Source organism: Scleropages formosus, chromosome 10, assembly GCF_900964775.1.
Source record: "Scleropages formosus chromosome 10, fSclFor1.1, whole genome shotgun sequence".
Taxonomy (NCBI): domain Eukaryota; kingdom Metazoa; phylum Chordata; class Actinopteri; order Osteoglossiformes; family Osteoglossidae; genus Scleropages; species Scleropages formosus.
Genome location: NC_041815.1, coordinates 16,640,620 through 16,654,843, shown reverse-complemented (window position 1 = coordinate 16,654,843; position 14,224 = coordinate 16,640,620). Strand labels below are relative to the sequence as shown.

Below are 14,224 nucleotides of genomic sequence, written 5' to 3'. Positions count from 1 at the left end.
AATATGCAAACATATAAAAGATGTATGAATATAAATGATTATTTAATTTAGAATGTGTGCATTAATGTCTGTGAATTCAGATGTAATCGGAAGGGAACATATTGGATTTGGGTGAATTTTAATAGGAGGTGGAAGTGAAGGCAATTAATCACCCTCATCTCAGCAGTCCTGGTAGACTACTTTCCATCCTCGCTTCAGGAACTTGAATTGTGAATACTTTTTAACAAAGAAGTTTCACATATGGAAAAAATCGTGGCAGGAAGTTTATTAAGGCTGTAATGAGGTTAAAATGAATGTACTCAATACAATGCCCTATAACAGGAATTGATTTGCACCAGTATATTAAGCTAGCAATAACATTAAAGTTCTGGGAAAAGTCCTGTTTCTGTTGTTCTAACCATGGTTGACATCATGTTATTTTTTTACATTATTTTTTATATTATGGACTTATTGCAGGGCTGTCTTTTCAAATGGGGAGTGTTTCTTTTAACTGATGAGGTAAGGTCACTTGCAGTAGAATACAGCAGCATTTCCCCTCTTCTAAATGGAAAAGAAAGATGCCGCCATTGGAGACAAGACGGCAGGAACATCAAACAACACGATGGGCAATCAGGCAACTTGACTGTTTGGCATTGATGCATTCCATTACAGACACACATAAATGAACAATCTATTTCCAGCTTGCCATGCGACACTATCACTGTTCCTCAGGAGCCACTTTTTCATGGAATGACATTACGCAGAAAGTGTTGCGTGTTCTTACATCAACCGTATCTTCCGTCGGCTTGGCCCCTGCTCGGGTGTGTGTTCATCTCATATTTGAATTATTCATTTCCATTTACTGGTAGGGCAGACAGGTAACATTGTGTGCACTTAAAATGAAGAAATCAATAACTAGTTATAGTGACCTGACTGCCGAGTGTCTTTTAAAACCAAGGTGATGATGGCTGTTTTTCATAGGTCCATCGGTAATGACTAATTGTAGTCTTAAAATGTGCAAGGGTACAGGAAGTGAAATGGGAGCTGTGACGAAATTGAAATGTCACAGGCAACAGGAAGTGAGAGGTTCAGTGGGCTGTCCTATCTTGGGTATGATACACACTGCCCAGCCCCCTCTTTGGCATCTTATAGGCTACTTTGTTTATTGTGTGAAACACATTAGCTAGCGCCAACCCTGGTATCACACAAGCCATGCTGTGAATGCTGTGAAACAAGTTGGCCAGTCCCTACTCTGGTATTGCACAGCCTGCACCATCTTGGGCATGAAACACATTGGCCAACCCAAACCCTGGCATCTTACAAGCCATGCCGTCTTTGATGTGAAGCCCGTTGGCCTCTCCTAACTCTGGCACTGCACCGTCAGCATTGTCTTGGGTGTGAACCACATCGGGCAGACCGTCATTTCTGTTTTTATCCCACAAGGGCTGAGGAAACAGTCATCCTCCCGCTGTTCATGTTCCCTTTGGCTTCAGGCCCAAACTCCCTGATAGGAGCAGGAGGAATTCCCTCCACACAGAGAAGCTGTGGTTCAGAGAGAGCACCCAGGGAACAGTATAGAAGGTTACTGCCAGGAAAACAGTGGATCGAGCAGATCCAGAAAAACACCAGCTCAAGATGCTTCAGTGAGGCCAGCAGGGTCACTGGCAGTAAGTGTAAAAAAACTATGGGCACTGAAACACTAGGAGAGTAAAGATTTGCAGATACATTACGTTTTTTTCAACAAAATGCCAGTATGGTGACAATGCACATTTCTATTTCCCTGTATATTTCTGGTATTTGGAATCAGTTCCAGTGAATCAGTCACAGTTTCATGTTTTGTCTGGATGAAGGCCCTGGAGTTCTATGTGGTTACACTCGCTATCAGTGTGCTCCACAGGGAAATGTCCGGAGAGCATGGCTCAACGTGCCAAATCAACAGTTTCTGTTAGGCAACTATTTTATACTTCATATTGCAATTTTTTGCTGCAGAACTAAATAGGATTTTTGATCCATAATGGGAAACCATACTGGGAAACTGCAGAAGGGAGGCAAAGTGCAAAGTTATCCTGACGGGGTGCATGCTGGGGGCTTCAGTCTGCGTTGACATATCAGTTTGCATGGTTTTTCCATTGTTGGTTAACTGAGATGAAGATCTTACTGTAGACTGAGCCCTGGTAGACAGGCTGTGGTGTTGTGACTAATCAGTCCAGGATGTCCCTTGCTGTTTGCATTCTCTCACTGTTTCAGAGCTGTGTTATCACACCTATCTCTTGTTGCTGCCTCTCTGGTAATGTTCCTACCACTAGGCCTTTGTACTGGTTGTCAGGAGCAGTAGTGCTTCATTTTTGTTTTGAGTTTCTGGATGGCAGGATTGATCTAGTCAACAACCCTTTGACATCAAGGTGAGCCTGTGCTATATTTTCATCTTTATGAGAATCTATGCTGTGATCTTCAGCCAGGTGTGGGAGTTAATAAAATCTGTAATCATAGCAGTCTAGCAATATTCCGGGTCAAAGCTTTGGAATTTGTGTGTTTCTAGGTAAAGTGTGTGAATATTACACCTCCAAGTCTGTCTGGATGACATATATATAATATATATAAATATATATAAATATATATATATAATGACTGACTAGGTATAGGACATAGGTGCCAAAGGGCAACTGTATGTCTTTAGATTGAAAAGCAGTAGGGTCATGAAAAGTCATCACACTCTCTCTTATTTGGCCTCTGTTAGTGGTAGCAGTCCCCGCACAGTGGCTGTATGTGACAGTTTACTTTATGCAACTGGACACAGATCAACTTTTCAGCTGCTAGTCTGTAATCAAGACTGGCTTTCAGTCATGCAGAGTGAAGTATGACTCATGAGAGAATAAGATTCAATTTATAGCACTTTAATGGATGCTAAATTCAAACAATATTTTTGAAGTGTCGACTATATTTTCATTTTGCTATTTGAATTTGGCAGAGCAAGACTGACACACTGAGAATTGAATGTCAGTCACAGTTACTTTGCAGATGCTTTCATTCAAAGCATCTCACACAACTTCCAGAAAGCCCACTGCTCCTACAGCTTGCAGTTTTATACTGTACCTATTCATGCACCGAGGTATTGTTGCTGAAAGCATTTCTGGGTACACAATTAGATTCTGGGATATACTGTAATATCAGAACTTGCTTAGGACTTGGACCCTCTTGGTTAGAAGCCTAGCTCCTCTAGTGCCGTGATGATTCACTTATGCCTTTTGGCCATGTGGTACAGTCTGTTATTTGCCTCATTATAGAATGGCAAGGATAGAGACCTCTATCAGTTCACTCAGCCACAAACAGAGAGTTGGGAAGGCCCACAGCTGACTGAATATTGAATCGGTGTTAGTCACAAGGAGAGATGACTTTGACATGTAGTCAGTACTCAGTGTTAATACTAAGGCCTTTAGGGGAAGACAGGAACCTGCTTCAGAGGCTGTACCCAGTAGCCAGCCCACTGCACACAGCTCTGTGAAGCAGGAGTGTATGAACACAATCACCAACCCCAAAAGAAAGTTTATTCATTCCAAACACTTCTGCATTTTAATTCTGTGATGGCAAGAATTTCCCATCAGTCCGGCCTCGCAATTTAATGGTCAGGGATAGTTTTGTGTTTTCTGTGTAACTTCTGTGAACTGAAAACCTCTAGGCTTGCACTGCATCCAAACAAATGTTTTCCAGTAGAGTATATTACCAGTCTTAGAAGACAATGAGTCTGCTCATGGTCTTGTTCTGAACTGAAAGAAATGGATCCAGGTTTTATGTTTCAGAATGTACAGGTGGCCATCCGGTGCTTCAGAACGGCTGTTCCAGTTCAAAGCAGCCAGTTCAGTGGGATTGGATAAGGATGCCCAGGAGCCTCCACTCTCCTCGTCTACAGAAATGGAGTTCAAAACCAAGCAGATTCAAATAATTTTCTAAACTCACACAAATACAAAAATACTGTTTATATTTATACAGTTCGCAAACTAAGTGGGTAAATAATGCAAGTTACAAAGACAATCAGCAGAGATGCTCGCTTAATACATTCCTTTGCGAGGTACAGCTTAATGTATGGTGGAAAACCATTAAATTAAAGCAGATTACACTTCTAGCAAGATGAATGGTTGTCCACAGGTGGCCAGACCTTCCTTTGCATTTGGAGCACAGATGCAGACACTCGGTTGGCATTCTGTCATTTGCATCTGAATTTTCTTGCATTTCTTTCGGATAATGTTGCATCCCTCTGGCTCCAGTGTTGCTTCCCTTCTGCTCCAGCTCCTCCGTTTGTGTCTCTTGGCTCACCAGGTGAGCAGCTCTCTCTCTAACACCCTTCTCTGTAACAGAACATCACACATGCTCCACCACATAATGACTTCATTAATTATTTGTTCCTGCGTAAGTGCCTGTGTGCGCTGTGCTGTGTGTTTGCGGGGCTATATATCTCACAGCTGGACAGAGGGTGATCTGAACATAATCGCAGCATGTTTTTATTTTAATTATTTAATTTTTTTCCCGGTGTCATTATGTGCACGCCCGTTAATTCGGAATGACTAGCGTCTGAATAGATGCACAGGAGCGCAAAGGGGAGGTGGCCCATCTCGTTAGCTGTGCATGATAATTTGTGATCACCCACTGTTCGCTTTATTGATTCAAGCTTCCCTGGAAAGCAGCATGGTACTCCCTGTCTTGTGGGGGCTTCCTACGTGGAGAAATATGCCTCAGCTGCTAATCGAGCTGTAAATAGGCAAAGTGTAAAATGGGGAGCTATATAAATTTTGACGTGAACTTCCATATTATTATGGAATTATATTAATAATACAGTGTGGGATTCAGGGATGAGCTCCATCTGTACAGTGGTGTAGTGGTTACACTGAGCTGTACTGCTGTTCCTCAGGATATGGGCAGGACAGAGGCACGGAGGGGGCAATTACAGTAACACCCCACTGAACTTCATCCTCCTGTGGCGTTGTGCCATCTGATGTTTTGCAGCCTTGGTTAATTGTTTGTAAACAGCGTTTTTTTTTTTTTTTTTTTAAACTTATTTCCCACCTGCCGTGCCATAGGTTGTTTGTTCTTTGGCATCTCCAATGGGGCAGAGATCCTGACCAGTAAAGCACCATGGGATATCCCAGTTCAAGGGAAACCATTCTGGTCTTGTTTTACTCTCATTCTAGTATTGCCCACTTGTGTGTTCCATCTTCCTGCTCTCGCTAAGAGGACTTTCAGCAGACTCCTGCAAGTACGGTGCCAATTCATGCAAGTGGAGTCAAAGTTAACAGCTGTATTTTCCAGTGTGCATTTCGTGGCCATTGGGTGGTTCTAAGAGCTCGCTGTGCCGTCTTTTTTAACTGAGAGGAGCTTAATAAACTCCTGGAGCAGATCTGGGCTTCTCAGGAGTCAAATCTGCTGCTGCATTCACGTGGAAGTGAAACAAATTGAATTCGGCCCACTTTGAGCTTCCATCATACTTTCCATGAAAAAGTCAAAAGATTTTCTGCTTATCTTCATTGCACCCTGATGCAGGATATACTGGCTATGCAGCATTTTGGGGATTTTTACAGTGACGTCTAGGTTTATTTGAAGAAAATTTATTCAAGGTAGAATGAACTGGCTTCTTGTATGACACCAAATTAATTTTTTGACATTTTTACTTGAAATAGTAGTTTTTTTTTTTTTTAATGCCAGAAAAGGTATTATGGATTGTGTATTTACCCCTAAACCCACTCACTCACTTTTGTTAACTCCTTGTTCTTGTCAGGTCAAAGCCATCCAGAGTCTATTCCAAAATCACTGTACACTAGGCTAAGAAGAGTACACCTTGGACAAGATGCCAGCCCATTGCAGGGTAGACACACACATTCATCCACAGATTCAGACACAATGGCCAATTTAGCGTCACCATTTAATGTGAAACATGTCTTTGGACTGTGGGAGGAAACTGAACCGCCTGAAGGCAACCCACACAAACACGGGGAAAACGTACAAACCCCACACAGACTGAGCTGGATTCGAATCTAGACCAACACGGACCAGGCACTGCGAGGAGGCGCCACTACCCACTGCATCGCTGTGTAACCCCCAGACCTGAAAAAAATAGCATCATGTTATTTTCAGATGATGTTCTGATAAGTGTATGAAGTTAATCTTCTTTCCCTTAAAGCTGTCTGCCCTATTTGCTGCTTTGGGCATTGAAGAGAAAGGATATGATGTTGCACACTGAAAGAAACAGGATTAAGAACAGGGTGCTAGATGATGTAGTGTATGGAATGGGGTTAGGAACAGGGTGCTGGGTGATAGACTGGAGGAAATGGGGTTAGGGACAGCCCCCCACAGTACACATGTCCTGTGGGTAATATTAGCACAGCAGTCTGGCTGAACAATTGGACGCATTAAAGTGACCATTATGCTACCACATTAATGGTCTGCCTTTGAGGTTGTTTCAGATGTACAGCTTCCAGAGCTCTGTGGTCAATGAGAGAGACAATGTCTCTGTCTCCTTGCTGTGCAATCCCTTACACTCCATTCTTCACAAAATGCCATCTCCTTGGAGCCATAGCTATACTTTATATCAAGCATTTTTCTTTGAGTAATAGGAAGTCATGCATGCAAAAGCCTTTGGTTCTGTGGTTCTAAGAAGGGGTGCAAATTCCTTTTCTTTGTGTATGAGATCATGGGCGTGTAAACAAAATGCTTAATGTACCGTTTTATTCACCCAACACTTCAAACAGAGCTATGGAAAAGAAATCTTAACAGGGAGGAAGGCTGAAGGAGTCCATGCAGGTAAGAATGCCCATGTGATGCAGATGGTCTAGCAGGTTTTCTTGCATATAAGTGTTAAGTGTCATGCTTCAGTTTTTACCTGAAAGACATGTCAACATCAGATTGTACACATTTCACACATTGTACTGAGGGTAAATTAGTCTCCAACAACTGATACAGTAATAAAGTAATCAGACATGGTGCATTCATTGTTGATTTTTGAACACCCCCTTGCTAACCATTGCTGATTCCAAATCCGTTACTTCTCCCCACCCCATTATACTAAACATACCCAATAATTTCTTCACTTGGGGTTAACAGTATAGTTGCATTTGTCGTTTGTTTGTTGTCCTAGCTAAAACTGAACAGAAGTTACAAAACTGTTCTGACACAAACAGGGCTTTGTGTGATCTAACAAGTCATTTGTTCGGACAGGGAGACATTAGGGAAATGAATCGTCAAATGACTGTAAACTCACAGTTTGTAGATACAGCGTAGAATTACAGGCGGGAACATTACTTCAGCTCTTCATGAACATACACCGTTGAACATTACAGCTAACCTTGAAATCATTTCTGTCTCAGCTTGGTAGCAAAATTGTCCTGAATTTCAATCAGGTCTAAAAATATCCCCAAGGCTTTTCTTTTAACACAGCAATGGAGTGTGATGAACAGAATACTAATAACTGACGTATTTAATTCCATTAATGTAACAGGCAGTCCCGTGCGTGAGGGAAAGGTGAGCGCTTGAAGATTTCATATCGTTTTACTTAGTTTATCTTTTGTAAAGTTATTATGTTATCTCAGTGAGATTCTGAAGGTTGAGTTTCTCAGATCAACCTTTTTTAATGTCAGGATTTTTAAGCCTCCGTTCCTTCTCTCAGAGGGAAATAAATTGTGTATCGGTGCCGTGGGGTGTGTGAGTGCGTGTTTTTGTGCAAGTTCCTCCTTGTATGTGCATAATGGAAAAAAAACCATTACCAGGGATCAGCTCAGTACCTGTCCCTACACCAACTTGCTTCTGCAGCGCCTTGAGGACACTGGCATACAGCCCTCTCACATCACACAGGTGACATCACAGACCTTATAACACATCGTAGGCCTCACCAAGAAGACATCACAGACCTCACAGCATGGCATCACGTACCAGAGTTCTCAGCATTCCTTCCCAACTCCAGTGTTTCGTGGCTTTATTTAGCAGAGTATAAACAAAGAAAATATGATTAAGAAAGCACATGCCTCCACACACACACCTCTTTCTTCACATGTGTAGGAAGTGTGCTATAAATATTAGAACGTGTTATTCTGCCTGAAAAGAACTACTTCAGGCTACCTTTACGTGGCTAGTTTTCACGCAATCAGACATTTTAATTAGCGGTATTGATTGCATTGTACCTGGGATAATAATGCAGTAAAGTTTAGTATATTCATGCTAGTCTTCTTAGTCTGGCAGCAGTACTGCAGGCACTATACCCAACATTTCACAGTGATGGTTCATGCAACAGACAGCAGGATGTTCTCAGAATGTGAGAGCTGCTGTGAATTGGTTTCTTTTGAAAACATCTCAGAAAGTGGCTATAAAGAGCACTGCTCTCCATTCCCACACGTCATTCCTATGACTCAAGAACCCCTCTAGGCCCATCGAGAACATGGGCTGGGCATGTAAACTCCTGGGAGCTACCTTGAATCAACTGAGCTGCCTCTGCTTTAACAGGTGTACCTGCCCTGTCCATGCACACCAGGTTTGTCAGGCCCAGCTCCAGTTACCCCCTGTGTATTCTGGGTTTTGTTCCAGCGGAGGACCAGAGGTCTTAATTATGATCAGCTGATGGAATGTTAAACTAAATTATGTTAAACTGAATCCATTAGCTGAGCACTCAGTCATTTTACCATGTTAAACCACTTTTGAGTTATTCCTGCAGTACTAACAGTAGTGATAAAATTAGTGAACATTAACATTTTTGATGCAGTGGTCATTATTTACACTAAACTGTTATCAAACTTGTTGCATATTTAATTTCCTACATTTATTTAACTAAGAGACTTATTAATCCAAATGAGATTCAATACTACTTCATCCAGTTGTTTAATTTTCTGTAATTCTCAACTAAATGAAACATTTTGGTGTTTCAAAGGCACCTCTAACAGTGTTAGACCAACACAAATTTGTTTTCACAAAAAGTAAGTGTATACAATTTTTAAACTGCTAATGCCTTTAGGCCAGTGTCATTTGAACAATATGATTCATTCAGCTGGTGGTTAAAATTTGTGGTAAGTTGCAATAATTATGTGTAGAGATGCAACACAAGCCAGCTGAAATGGGATTTTGCCAGGGCTCGGACTGAAAACCCCTGTTGCAACAACTGGTTTCGGCGTGCCATGCTAGAAAGCGGATTCACTGCTGCGTTCAGCGGTGCCGCAGACGTTTGCCACTGAAGCTCCGTGCAGCTGTGTGTTCGTCCGCGTTGCAGGTTCCAGGGGCATGGCAGGGGTGGCTGGGGGGTTGGCTTGTTCTGACTTTCCCTAGTCTCACTTTGGGATCAGAAAGCAATTTGCCAGAGGCGCTAAGGAGAGTGTATGCAGGGGTAAGCCGGGGGGGGTGTAGTCATTTCCTCACTGTCAGATGGAGAATGAATCACAAAGAGAATGGTGTGCAGTTGTATTACTTCACTCTGCATTTAATTTTAAATTAAAGACCTTTTGTTTTTTTCCCCATCTAACTTCAACACAGGAATTTCACTTTTTCATGCGTGGGAGACTTTTCTTAGACTCGATTTTTAATTTATAATCAGACTGGTGTTCTTGACATTACAAGGTTTCCTTAATTGCATTTTATACCAGCCGTTTCAGAGTTCCTTAGTGAATTAAGTTCAGACAAAAAAAAATAAAAATTAACCCTCAGTGCAATTTTTCAAGGAATGCTGCTTATAATTGAAAATGTAAACCTTGTATACATTTTTCAGCAAGATAATTAATGCATTTCTAACACAAGCCTAAGCTGAGATGCATTGTGTTAAAACATGGTTAACTGAGCTAAGTGCTTTGCTGCAGTTGAGTACATTAAAACTTCTACACTCTTCTACTGAAGTCTTCTCGTTTACAAACATCTTAAGTGAGAGCATAAACAAGATAAACAAACCCAGAGCACCTTAACGCCACCTTTGGAGGACCTTTATTAAAGCATTATTAAAACATGCCCTGATGTGGTTTTACTGCTCTCTGGTAGCCTTAAAGGGGCTACCACAGTACTGTATTCTGATCTGTTCCGTCTGGTTTGTTCACTTCCTACTGCAGATGGAATTTGTTCCTGTTGATGATGGTTCTTTATTTGTAGCGTCTGGCTATCACTGTCTTCAACAATGTATTCCTTGCTGTAACAGAGCATTTGGCAGTTCCAGTGCAAATACATAACACACTCTAATATTTTTTTTATTTTTTGTTTAGTAGTAATATCCATTTTACTAATGGATGGCAGTGATAGTACAGATATTGTCTTAACTGATACGCATATATATTTCAATTTCTTGTCTTATTTCCTACCAAGTAAGCAATTTCAACAACAAGTGAAAAAAATTTTCAAACTGATACATATTATGCTGCTGGGAGTATCAGTTATTCACTGTCATACCCAGTGGACCTGAAGTGGCACTCTTTTCCTTATTTGTAATAGCAGGGTGATTAAATGTGAATATGATCTTTCACTGTTGCAGAGGTGCAACTGAGATCAAATGTTTGTCCTGACATACATCTACTGTATGGGGTGAACAGTTTATAGGCTCTTGAGTGTTAAGAAGAGAATCAGTGAAGTTGTACAAAGAGTATTAAATGCTCAATGTTTCTAGTTTATTTTTGTTTGGGGAAAAATCTGCACTTCTAACCTACTGCTTTCTCTGCGCTCCCCAGCCGCCATCCTGGACGACCCAATGGAGTGCAGCCGGGGTGAGCGGCTGGCCATAACACTTGCCAAGGACAGCATCAACCGCTCCAGCAACCGCTCCAGCACAGGCAAGCTAGAAGTTGACATCTTCGAACTGCTGAGGGACAGCGAGTACGAGACAGGGGAGACCAGTAAGTACCAGGAGTGCAAGGGAGTGTCAAATTTTTTTACATTATGTACCAGTTAAAGGAAATTAATTTAGGGCTTATATTAAGCTTATTAACCACTTCACCCCCTATAGAACATTGTAATAATGTGCCAGAGCCAAAACTGGGTTTTGTGTGACACTGGGTGTCCTGGCCACATGTGTTTAACATTAAAAAACCTCCATCAGCCTCTCTTAACTCCTGCTATAATCCCATCAAGTAATTTGGGCTGACGGGCACAAGTGTGTTTCAATTCTCAGTGCAGGGAGGCGTGGAATCGGTGGGGTGGGTGGGGGAGGAGGGGGGGGTACAGCCCACTCACTGATTAGGGGATTATTTATTCATCACTTGATTTTATGCTTCTCTAATTCCCTATCCTAAACTGTGCGGGTAACATGCTCTGTCCAACTGGATCCAGATTTAACCACCATGACTCCCCTCACCCATCCCTCTGTCTGAAGGCCCACCCAACCTCCATGCTTTCCAGCCCATGGAATGGTAATTAAAACACAAGGATTATGGTCTCATTCAGAACACCTTCTGTTCCTTCGCACAGCAGCTTACAGCCCAGCTCATGTGCAGGGAAGTGAGAAGCAAACATTGGAGAGTTTTTTTTCTTCTTTTTTCCTTCTTCAGAGTCAAGGTTCCTTCACAGATCGATTAATAATTCAACACACTGATACATATTTTACAAAAACAAGGAAGATTACAACTGGTCTGCACAACCCAGGAATAATATTTTTAACAAATTGAAATGTTCTGCAGAGAATGTGATATCAGCATTGGATTTGTAATTTTGTGGAGTGCGTGTTTGTGAAGGAGGCTACAACTATAGAATAAAAATAAAAATTTATATGTTATCCATATTGTTACTTATTCATTGTCATTCAGAACAAGCTTACATAATTTATTTTACATCTGTTCTTACACCTGTTTTCACACCTGTGTTTACACCTGTTGTGGACTTTTTAAAAATAATCGGTGGTGTTTGTCTTTGCCCAGACTCCGTGAGCTACTATGATGAGTGACTACAATATGGGGGTGTCCATGGCCACACTGGAGGACCAAAGTGGCAGCAAGGACTAAATCTCTTCTCTCCTGTTCTCTGTGCCAGTGTGTCAGATCCTGTCCAAGGGGGTGGTGGCAGTCCTAGGCCCATCGGGAAGCCCCGCGTCCAACTCCATCATCAGCAACATCTGCGGAGAGAAAGAGGTGAGCCTCACACTCAGCACCGTCCTGCTTAATGGGTATGCAGTCTAGAATGTTCCACCACACTGTGGACCAGTGCTGCAGCATTGTGCTAACGTATGCAAGTGAAGGTCAGCTGAAATGGAAAAAGCTACTGCCAGTCATGTTTAGAAGTGCTGTACCTTGAAATAACGACTAATGAAGTGAATTAATTAATAGAATTAGCACTTCAGAGATTACAGCCCTCTGAGTTTTGAAGGTCGCAGCTTCTTTCAGCATGTCTGCTGAACTACAAGAGACCAATTTACTGGTCCCAGGCATCCAATGACTGTTTTACGCTGTAAGGAAGCCAAAGAATACCCATCTATCACAGCTTCAGCTGCCTTCCTGAAAATGAGAAAACTGTAGCCATGGTCTTAAATCCTTAAAATAACAATTAAGTTGCATTGAGCAGTTGAATCCAAAGTGACTTACCTAGCACAGTTTTACACTCTATTCGTTTATGTATCTGGACATTGTGGTAGAGATAAGAGAGAAGATTTGTTCCTTGGGAAGATTAGTTTGATTATTAGGTGAATGCCGAGCTGACCGTTGCATTCATGGACGTTTCACCACTAGTCAAGATGGCATCGTCGACAGGCGGACGGGATCCTGAACCTGAAAGGTCAACGGCACAGGGTCATGTTCAGTGGCAAACTGATCAGTTAATCACAAACATCCACCTATTGGGGTCACCTGATAGCGTACGTAAAAACGCGGTTCACGCTACGCCACCCTTTTTTCGCTTCCAGAGCACTGATGATGCCAGCTCAACTGATGGTGAAAGATCCAAGAATGAAATGCTCAGCTCGGAATTCGCATAACATTGTGTACGTTTATCCAAAGTCTTAATCATAGAATAATTGAGTTTTATAAATGTGTAATTAAACAGTGTCACCTTTGTGAAGCAAAACTGTTTTTACCATGTTTCTCTTATATGGCAATGATAAATTACTTTTTAAAATAGACTATGGGAAGGAACAGCTACAGAAGCAGTTCTGAGCATCTGAAGTAGCTCTTATTAGTTTAATGTTTGAGTACATGATGCCCTGGTGACTATACAGGGGTGCATGGCTGTGTGTGATTAGGCAGGGTGCTACAGAACATTCTGGATGGAAGGGTGCCAGCATCTAGGGTAGCACGCCATGCACTTTCAACAAGGTCAGCTCAATGTGAACATTTTTTACTAGGGTGGAAGAATAATTTAAATGATCATAAATTGTATTTATTTGTTTATGGTATGTCAGGAAGGATAGAGAAGGACCTTGGCCCTCATTAGATGTTCTCGTTTGCTCCAGTTTCCACCTCGCCTCTGGGATTCCCCAGCTCCCCTTAGTCTGCCCTTACTAATCCGCCACAGCTGCTTTCTGGCAGTTCACTGTGGTCATTTTACTATTGGTCTGTGTTCTTAGTTAGCACATAGCTGCTCACTGAATGGAATCTATTTCCATTTAAAGTGCTCATAGTATGATAATTCTGCAGTTTTGTCTGGCTGTTGAATTCATCCTGTCAAGGCCTGCATGGGGTGATGTTTTCCCATTGCTGCAGCCGGTATTGATTATTTACTCACACTGGTATAATCACAATCATAGTATTTCATGAAAGATTTTATTCTATCTGTTACTGTGTGTGTCTGCTGTTTGCTAACCTTGCAGCCCTCAGGTAAAATGCCTTTTTAACAAGTGAATAGATTTTTTTCAATAATTTAGTGTAACATATTGATAGTCATTATAAACTCTAAGGACACACGGCATGTTGTGTTTCTGTGTTTGCATTTCTGTGTTTCCGTCCATGTGTTCCTCTGTGTGTCTGCACATGTGTGTGTCTGTCTACATATACGTTGTGGGTGCTTGAAGTTTGGGCTAGGAAGTTCAGGACATTTTATTCATCAAACTGCATTTTCTGCAACGGGGAGGCCCAGGTAAAACTGCCCACTACCCCGTGGTTCCCACCTGTGTTCACACCAAGGCATATCCTGATACCCTGTATAACCACTTCAGTTTCAGCATGTTATACACTTCCTGGAGAGCAGTGTCAGATTATGTACTAGCCTCATAGAGTCTGCTGTTTTGGGATGCCCACTTTCAGTCCAGTCAAAATCCAATCCTGCTTGTCACCTTCTTATGGTTGCCCATTGCAGCACAAAGTAATTTGGAATTTCTCATCAT

At 41.8% G+C, this 14,224-nt stretch overlaps 1 protein-coding gene across 5 annotated transcripts in view; it reads left to right on the top strand.

Annotated features, from left to right (window-relative positions):
* The window catches only part of grik4 (glutamate receptor, ionotropic, kainate 4), a 148,538-nt gene that overhangs the window by 81,765 nt on the left and 52,549 nt on the right, over positions 1-14,224 (top strand). For all 5 annotated transcript variants that reach the window (XM_029255441.1, XM_029255445.1, XM_029255443.1 and 2 more), the window contains exons 5-6: positions 10,650-10,814; positions 11,944-12,041. In XM_029255441.1, coding sequence (XP_029111274.1) covers positions 10,650-10,814; positions 11,944-12,041 — 263 coding nt within the window. The remainder of the gene's footprint in view (positions 1-10,649; positions 10,815-11,943; positions 12,042-14,224) is intronic.